This window comes from Cibotium barometz, chromosome 55 (assembly GCF_041138505.1).
Source record: "Cibotium barometz isolate CiBa-2024 chromosome 55, ASM4113850v1, whole genome shotgun sequence".
Classification (NCBI taxonomy): domain Eukaryota; kingdom Viridiplantae; phylum Streptophyta; class Polypodiopsida; order Cyatheales; family Cibotiaceae; genus Cibotium; species Cibotium barometz.
The window spans coordinates 25,230,749-25,240,721 of record NC_141100.1 but is presented as its reverse complement, the minus strand read 5'-3'; the positions used below and the strand labels follow the sequence as shown (position 1 = coordinate 25,240,721).

Sequence of the window (9,973 nt, the reverse complement as noted above, 5' to 3'; positions counted from 1 at the left end):
GTTCTTGCCGGGCACGAGAATAGCTAGACTCACATGACCCTTCATACTGGGTACCAATTTTGGATCCACAAGATCTAATACTAGTATTTTTGCTAGACCTTGCCTTTGAATTAGCTTGGAGGAGAAGGGTTGTAGACCCTCAATATTGTTAATGATTTTATTATAGCACTTTAGCATGTATAAGGATACGAGCACAAGGATACTATGAAGGCAACACTCATCTCTCACTACCCAAGAGCACCGTCTATATTCATCCATCACAACAACTTCCTAAGGAGCAGCGCTAAAAATCCCCATGACTGAAAGTGAGGAAACCCCAAGCACAGCATAGCCAAACATTGGGTGCCTCTACCAATGTGCTCTAAGATCAAGGGTTCCATGAAGACAACACACACCTATGGCTCCCCAAGCCACAATCAAAAGCCTATCCTCAGCATCGACAACCTACTCCTAGATGAAGGCCTCATCCACAAAAAACCAAGAATCCTCGTCAACCATGGGCCTTCATCACTCAATGACAGGTGCCCAAAAGCCTCTAAGGAAGCCCAAGGTTTTCACGATGGCAATTCCATCATTTGGATCCCACATCATACCCCTCAACAATTGGCCTAGAAGAAACCAACCAAGTTGGTACCTGTCCCATCAACATAGATGGTTTGGCAACCCACAAGCAAGCAAGTTCCCTCTTCATCAAATAAATCCTACAGATTGTCCAACACCCAACCCATGGGCACAAAATTGCTCCATTTGCCCAAGGGACAATGCTACAAATGTAAGAGCTTATCCAACCAGTCAAGATAAACTCAAGGGTAAGATCACAAATCTACCCAAATGGGCTAATTAGTGCAAAACCCTCTTTAGGGGTGCTGACCAATAAGCACATGTAAATCCTCACCCACGTGAGGCCCAAAAAAGTAAAAAGGAAAATAAAAAATAAAAAAATGAGTCTCTAGGTGATTATGAGTATCTAGGTGATTAGGACCACATGCAAACATTTTCGATTGCCCATGAGCAACATCTTCAACTCTTACAAGGCTCTATCCTATGCATACACACCGCACAAAGCCTCATCAACAACTGCCATCCACGTCCACCTCTAGATGGGGCAACCATAGTGGGGGCAAGCCTCATCAATGGTACGACCCATTGCCTAGAACTTCTTAATCACCCCCACTTCACCTGAATAATTGTGCTTCAAGCCTAATCCATCCTACCCATAACTTCTTCTTGTGCTCAACACATTTGGATCCTCACCATCTACTACCACTCATATCAGCAACAAAGGATCCCAGTTCTCCATGAACTACAATGACAGAAGAAGACAACCCACAAAAAGAAAAAGAGAGAACATTGCAACCCGATAACTCAACATCCATGAGAGCCAAGATACCCATTACAATATCTTGACAAGATGCTAGATCTTCATGTACATCGCCATCAACATATAACATCTTGGAGTGCAAGCAGTTTCCATGTGCATTGCCTCCTTGTCTGTCTGAAATTCCTCTCTCGCCACTTGCTTACTAAACACCATTGTTTTCCTAACCCCTCCTTAATAATACCGCCTACCCTTTGGATAGTGGTCATAAAGTATTCTATGCTAAGTCTACTCATTCAAGTACTCTGACTCTAAAGAGGATGTCCCGTCTTTAACTGCAAAGGCGACAAAAAATATAACATACCAAAAACAAAATAAATAGCACTACTAGTCCCCTACAAGCAAGCCAGCTCATAAGAGCCAATAAGACTAGCTGGATACTTAATCGCTAGTACTCCACTAACTTCTTTCCATCTTACTAACTCCCTCGCCCCCTCTCATTTTTGGAGAGACACGAGACCGAGCCAAGTGCGATATTGCCTAGCATGCCTCGACAACCTCTTACCGATCAAGAGGATGCAATTGAGTTTAGAAGGAGAGTATGTTAATGACATATTGGTTAACACATTCCTACGATAACTATGTCCGCACCTTATGTAATGGGCACTTGCACTATATTGTAAATCCCATTATTTAATGAGAGAAATGCCCTAAAGATGCTCCCAAGCATTGCGCTTCATAGGACAGACAAGAGGATCTTGGTTAGTTGGCCAAACCATAGAGAAACGCTTTGTAACTATGTTTAGGGAACCTCAAGTCACTTACTCCCGTTGCGGCCTAGTGGGAAAAGGCTTGAAACTATAAAATCTAATTTCTCTTGTTTGTAAGGGATTCTCCCATTTGTGTAATATAACTGGAGTGTTCTCTCTCCCTCTCTCTTGAAACTCTAATCTAGCATGTGTGGTGTGCTTAGGGTTAGGGTTAGAGTTTGGGAGTGATTAGTGCTAATCACTTGTTCTCTTTTGCTTCTTCTCTCCCTCTAGCTTGAGTGATTAGGATACCTCATAATTGTCATCCACAGAGATCCTACACGATCTTCCCGCGTCGAGAGAGGTGTCACGACCAGTTCGATAGAGCAACTGCCCTTGGTGTGACAACAAGTGTGGGAGGAGGGCAGTGACGAGTGGCTATGGTTGAGCTCTTGAGCATAGCTCAAGCTCAGCAGATTAGCAACTTCCCACGACACGTTAGGGTGAGCTTAACACATCATGTGTAATAATATTAGTTGTCTCATTGCACTTATTTAATGGCAATGATAAACCCTTTTTTATAGCATGACTTGATTCTTGCTTGGCCTTAAGAATGCAAAGCTTTCCATCCCCTAGATGTTTCTAGCTGTGTTTTTTATAGTTATAGTAAAAGCATTCAACCTTTTTCTTCTTATTTGAAGGGTTAAATCCTCACACTAAATCTTCTTTTTATCAGCGGAATAAATTTTGGTTACCATCAATACAACTTTGCATACGTATTTTCTCATCCCAAACAAAGTAATAAGGTAAACTCTTCAAAATATAAGAGGATAATCTTGACACCAATATTTAAAGATGTAACAAAAATATGCTGACATTTGGATAGTAATAACCTTAGATATAAAATAAGCAATATCTGGGGAGATAACACTTATGTCGATAGCCATCTGGTCATGAACACTTATGGTGCTAGCCATCTAGTCATAAGGATCTTTGATTATGGTGAGAAACACCTGCATCACTTCACCTTCTTTTAGACTTTCCTATTGAGGTTGATTTTAAAGATTGCATATCCTTGAGGAATTTGAGGTTTGTCTTTGTAGATGTGGAGACATGTTAGCACACTATCTCCCTTCCTACTAGTATATTGGTGGGTAGAGATTTTGCATTTATTTGTCTCCACGCTTGGATGAGGTTTCTAGTAAGTGGTTTGGGGTTTTCATTTCTTGTTGGGCGGGGGAGGGGGGGACTAAACATCATCCCCAATGACAATGTACCAAAATTCATAGGAGGATATCCTAGAGCCAAAAATTGGAGAGAGGATAATTGGTTCAATTAAGCTTTCCATTAGCATCAAACGATGGTGGGTGTGAAGAAGGTATCCAGGCCTTGTGACCGTGTAGGTCCACGATCATAGTTAGTGCCATCCTTACTAGTGTAGAATTGACTCATTTTGAAAGATGTACTAGAGACCACTATAGTGTATTTTTCCCACCTCCCATGGTTATCTTGGATAATCTTGGGCCTCGTAATGTAAAATCATAGTGTCCAAGAGTGGACCATTGTGATATCCCAAACACTACATGAGGGTGGAGCATTGTGATATCCAACATTGTAACAATCATAAAAATTTCCCAAAGTTCAAAGATTTTCATAAACCTAATGAGAGGTTAACCGAGTCTTCATTATCCATGTAAATTTTATAGTGCCTATTCATAAACTCACTTGTGGATCTAGGAGACAATATCTTATTATTGTAAGAAATGCCGAAGGGAAAAGGTAATCCCTAAACCTTTCCAATGGAAACTCATTTGTGCATTTAGGAGACAATATCTTATTTTTATTGTGAAAAATGTCAAAGGGAAAAGGTTATCCCTAAACCTTTCCAATGGAAATGTGTCATTATTAGTCGTCATATTCATGATGGTAGCAAAGAAGAAGTGGCCATGCAAGACAAGTTTGTACGTCGGAAAAGAACACACACATACATACTACCCCTCAGTGTCGCATGTAGCAACTTTAACAACACTACTTGTTAACCCATGCAAAGAGTTTTAAGTTAGAGTGTCCAAGAGGAAATTTTATGTGTGGAATATTAAGGGATAATGGTCCGCTATAGCATGTAGAGTACTTGACAACCTACCAAATCTGACTAACTCTAGACCATCTAGCCTCCTTAGCTACTATCATGTATGGTTATAGGGATGTAACAGGAACTTGGGATGCTCAACCATGGCTACTCCTAATATTGAGAGATGTATAAACATGATCTAGCCAGGGCCAATACAAAATTAGGGTGGAGCATTGTGATATCCAAAATTGTAACAATTATAAAAAATTCTCAAAGTTTAAAGATTTTCATAAACTTAATAAGAGGTTCTAAGACCATATTAATGAGTCTTCATTATGTCAATTTTACAATCCCTATTCATATACTCACTTAATGTGGATTTAGGAGATAATATCTTGTTATTGTAAGAGATAATATCTTGTTATTGTAAGAGATAATATCTTGCTATTGTAAGAAATACCAAAGGGAAAATGTAATCCCTTAACCTTTACATTGTAAATGTGTCATTATTAGTTCTCATCTTCATGATGGATCTTCATGATGGTAGGGAATAAGTGACCGTGCAAGACAAGTGTTTACTTTGGAAATAAAACACACACAGATACATACTACCCCTCAATGTGGCATAGTACATCGCCATAGTCATGAAATTTCTATCCTCGGCTATCGCCATAGTCAGGAAGCTTTTGTCCTTGACTATCGCTAATATAGCCACATAACTTTTACCAATTTTTCATCACTGTCCTAGCCAGGGATGTGCTTTTTCCTCTCTTTAATCTATTCATCAACATCCCCGTCGCGCAGATATATTTATACAACAAGCTTGTAGATATACACCTTAATTATCAAAGTCATGGTGAGCGACCTATGTTTCTTAAGCTTACAAGCCTAGCTATGGCGGAGAGATTCTGTAAAGCAGGAGCAAGAGGAAGGCAAGGAGTCTTCTGACACGGGCATAGGAACGGAACATTCTCGGCATAGAAAGAAAGCCGAATGGAGGTACTACAAGGGAGTAGTGGAGGTACTTCAAGGGAGTAGTGGAGGTACTTCAAGGGAGGCATTAGGCACCTCTTCATCTTCAAGAGCAATAGCATGTCTCAGGCTAGGGCTTTGGATTGGTCCATTGGTTGGTATGAACCCCTTGGCCCTAGCTTTAGCAGCGACCATAGCTTCGCCGTGCCTTGATACCATGTTGATCCAAGGAGAAAGAGAGAGACACAATACACCAACAATAGCTCCCAAAAGTGTATGGAATATACACTATAGAAAGATATATATAGGTTGAAGCCTAGGGTTAGGTAGGTACGCTATATATAGGTTGAAGCCTAGGGTTACGTAGGTATGCTATATATAGCATCAACATCCATCTTTTAGATTATCAGTCTTGAGATCTATCTTCATTGCATGTGTACCCTTGATTCACATACACATAAACTCTATCTTAATGTCTTTATAGATTGTAATCTAAGCTTCCTCATAGAGCACACTAGTGTGAAGACTTGCATGTGATCTTGGTTTTGTATTTACTTTATTCTCCATAGCCTATCTTGCTCAATCTTGTTCTCTACAAAAATCATGCTATTTGTGTTAACACACATGTTTTACTTTTATACAATATATTAAATAGGCAAGAATCTTTAGCAAGGCATTGTGTGTTAAATAGGACTATATAAATAGCTCACCTTATAGTTTATATATCCCTAAGTGCTTGACCACCACCATTATTAGGAAATAAAGGAGAGCTATGTAAAACCAACTACACCTTCTAGAATTTGAAAATAAAGGTAAACTTGCCTTCATACTGGGTACCAATTTTGGATCCACAAGATCTAATACAAGCATTTTTGCTAGAACTTGCCATTGAATTAGCTTGGAGGCGAAGGGTTGCGGACCCTCAACATTGTTAATGATTTTATTATAGCACTTCATCATGTATTCACAACTTTAGAAGCTTAGCTGATTCTAAGAAACAAGTATGATACCGCTAGTTAGACAAGGATTTAAAACCTTGGGAAAATCAACTTGCCTCTAAGAAGCTTTCTAATGGAGAAGCAACCAATGGGGTAATTTATCACAAGAATTTAGAACCTACACTATCAACTAGGGGAGATTGATATCATGACGATGGCCTATGATCTTGTACATGTGTGCATAAGGGTCATGTGTGCACATCTTGAATAAAAAGAAGTCAAGGTGATGGCACCAACACGTGTACTCTCATAAGAAACCTTATTTTCGAACTTTTTGAAGAGACTATTTTATGCATGTTCTAGACTCAAACAACACAAGGGATCCAAAAAGCTTATGTTGGATGTTGTAGAAGAAGCTCCAGGACACAGACACACAGGCACGAACAAGGACGAACTTGAGAGACTGGGAGTCTGTCATGTATAGCCCGCACTTGGATGCCATGAGGACATAGCTGTACAAGCAAGTGAGGACCTAGAGCATTGTGATATCCAACATTGTAACAATTATAAAAAAAATCTCAAGGTTTAAAGTTTTTCATAAACCTAATAATAAGAGGTTCTAAGACCATATCAATGAGTGTTCCTTATCAATGTCAATTTTACAATCCCTATTCATAAACTCACCTAACGTGGATTTAGGAGATAATATCTTGTTATTGCAAGAGATAATATCTTGTTATTGTAAGAAATGGCATAGGGAAAAGGTAATCCCTCAACCGTTACAATGGAAATATGTCATTAGTAGTCCTCATCTTCATGATTGTAGTAGGGAATAAGTGGCTCTGCAGCAAGACAAGCTTTTACTTTGGGAAAAACAAAAAAACACAGAGATCCATACTGCGCCTCAATGTGTCATGTAGTAGCAACTTTAACACTGGTTGTAAGCCCACGCAAAGATGTCATTCTCAATGTCAAAGATAACTTGGTTGTTGTGCAAGCTAACAGAACCAATGACCATGGTAGCAGGTGTGTCACCTGGCTGCTTTTGAAGAAAAGGCCAACACATGCGGGGATTTCCATTGTTGGAGGTATAGGCAAGTCCACTTGCGTCATTGCTTAATGTAAAAAGCGAACCATCTGCAAAGACAAAAGAGATTGCAGGCAAGGCGATGGCTGTAGGGTAATCCCAGCATGTGTCAAGACCAGGTGAGCCTGGGGTGGCGCTTGGGTCCCAATTGCCAAGCAGAGGCTGCATGGCTGTTCTCCATGCATCCTTGAAGGGTATGTATGCTGCTGTGTCTATGATGGAGAGCATGTCAGACGAGTCAACAATTACACCGCCCGACTGGTCATTGGGGTTGATGTCGAACGTCCCAGCTGGGACACCTACACTTTGGCCTGCCACCAAAATATCCACTATATCTAGGTAATAGAACACGGCATATCCATCTTCTAGCAATTCGTTCTCGTAGTATTGGACCGCTGTGGCACATCAAAAGAATTCCAATGTTAGGAAAAAGGTAAATTCTAAGGGTATAGCATGCAGATCCCTTCATATATACATCATAGCTAGTATCGACGATTGCAAGAACGTGGGATTGGGAAAAACAACTTACATGGATATACGCCATCGCCAAACTCGAGCCAGCCAGAGTTGGGCGGAGAGCCGATCGATGCGAAGCAGAAGGAGAAAACGGCTGGGAAATCTTGGAGGCCGACGTAGAACTGCTCTGTCCATGACAAGCTCCGCCCATAGCCTAGACCGAGAATCCTAGACGAGTCAGTGCCCAGACCGGCTACATTATTCACACCGCAGCCAAACCCTACGTTCTGTATGCTGACGACACTTGGGGGACTGGTGGACGCGTCCCAAAAGGTGAGCTGCTCTCTACAGATAGATCCAGCAGACGTGGTTCCATCACCATAGCTAGTAGCATAGAAGCAGTGGCTTGCGTCGTACAGCTAGAGTGGCATGGAGAAACCACTGCGAGACAAGCCGTCTCGACCGAAATACCCAAACCTAGACGGATCTCAAGGCTTACCTCAGAAAGAGGTTTTGTTCCCCAGGCTTTCTTGAAACTAAGATGAATGAGTTCTTGGAACTAAAGCAGGAAAACCGGACAATTGAAGCGTACCATCAGGCTTTTGCCCTTTTCCTTAAATATTCCCCTCAATTGGATGAAGAGCAGTTGATGGCTAGGTTCATTCGGGGAATGAACGAGCCATTGGATACTTTAGTCAAGAATGCTAAACCTATCTCAAAGGCCGAAGCAGTAAGAATGGCGAAAGATTTCACCAAAGCCTTTGATGTCAAAGTCCTGCCAAAGCCAGCACCGTCACCTTTCAAAAGGTTTTTATTCCCAGATGGTAATTCTAACCTTCCTCCACCTAAGAGATATCAGGGTCAAACCCAGGATATGGGAAGTTCCAAAATGGAAGAAATGTCCTTTTCCCAAAACTCAATCTCCTAGACTTCAAATTCAGAAGTTCCACCCTTGAACAAGAGAGTGAAATGCTATAACTATCAAGGATTTGGACATCGCAATATGGATTGCCCAACTCCTTTTGGATCAAGGTTTTCAGGGCAAGGAAATCAGGGGTCTAGATTCCAAACTCCAGTCCCTTCCTTCCAGAGTAATCAGGGTTCTATCCGCCAAAATCAGGGAAATCCCAAAGGTAGACCCTCTATCCAACCTGCAGTTTTAATCCAAAGTAATGCAAGACCTCTACCTCAGAATAGGGGAAGTAATGCACCTTGTCCGATGTTGACATTTTGGACGAGGTTGCAGTAATCGTCGCCTTGGACTTGAAGGGAGAAGGTGGTGGACTGGACAGGGTCGTAAACGGGAAAGGCTTCTGGGTAGCATGGGTTGCAGGGCTTGCATTGGATCCAGGGAAGGTCACTGCCGGTGTCCACAAGCATGAGAATGGGTTGGGAGGTGCCGGTGCCCGGAGCAACGCCCAGGCTCAGCTCCACGTAGTATTCCGAGACCGAGCCGCCCCTCGTGTAGGCGGTGGTCACTTGGCCATACGGGTCGTTCGACTCGACGTGGGCGCTGTCATGATGCTGATCATGCGATGATGATGATGATGATCTGTTGAAGCGCCGGGCCAACCTCTCCATTCTCAGCCGTGACACACACACATCGTCGCAGTTGGCTGGGCGGAGGGGAGAATGCTGGTCGAACACGTGATTCACGCCCATCCTTGGAAACCTCCTAGCTGAACCTCCACCACCTCCTGAGCTGTTGCTCCGCCCAAGCGCCATATCTAGAGAGGCAGCAGCTCTGGGCTATATCAATGGCTTCCTCCCATCGGCTGTGGACATGTACTGCGCACTCATCATCAACAAGAAGCAGAGCATTATAAGACGGAGGAGCTGCAAGCTGTGATCGGTAGGAGCCATGGTAGAGCTCATATCTTCTTCTAAATCAGTAAATGGAGCCCTTAATATACCCTACTTATAAGTACTTAATGCGGTTAAAAACGACCTTACGTCGTTATATTTATGAACGGCCACGGCTTGAATATATATATATATAGCTGCACACATCAAGCTACAGCCTGCTACCCTTTTGGGTATAAAGAATCGAGCAGAGCATATGCGCGCGGACCCTTATTTAATCTGTGCTCTAAATATTTTATGCTGTCAAGACCTTGTTCATATCTCCAGATTCCAGCAGCTTCGTAACATTGCTTAACACATGCTAGCATTCTTAACACTCTGCCGGCCAATGAACAACCTGTACCCAACGAAGGGAGCGCCTTCCTTATCATTAGACTCCTCTAGTTTTTGGCATGCCCATGGCAAAGGCCTTAGTGGTGGGTATGAGGGGTTGCCTTGCTGCCCCAGCCCGCCACGTGGGCCTGTGCATGGTCATTATGCCACGTGTGCAGGTTAGTGCGGCTACAAGTGCTTCTCTAC

General features: G+C 42.3%; 1 protein-coding gene across 1 annotated transcript; it reads right to left on the bottom strand.

Moving 5' to 3' along the window:
* Window positions 1–6,976: 6,976 nt before the first annotated feature.
* LOC147607542 (protein ASPARTIC PROTEASE IN GUARD CELL 2-like) lies at window positions 6,977–9,316 on the bottom strand. The gene is made up of 3 exons (XM_086790769.1): window positions 8,803–9,316; window positions 7,665–7,844; window positions 6,977–7,530 (listed from the first exon to the last, which is right to left on the bottom strand). Exons 1-3 carry the CDS (start codon window positions 9,314–9,316, stop codon window positions 6,977–6,979), a joined length of 1,248 nt encoding a protein of 415 aa, XP_086646895.1.
* Window positions 9,317–9,973: the final 657 nt, after the last annotated feature.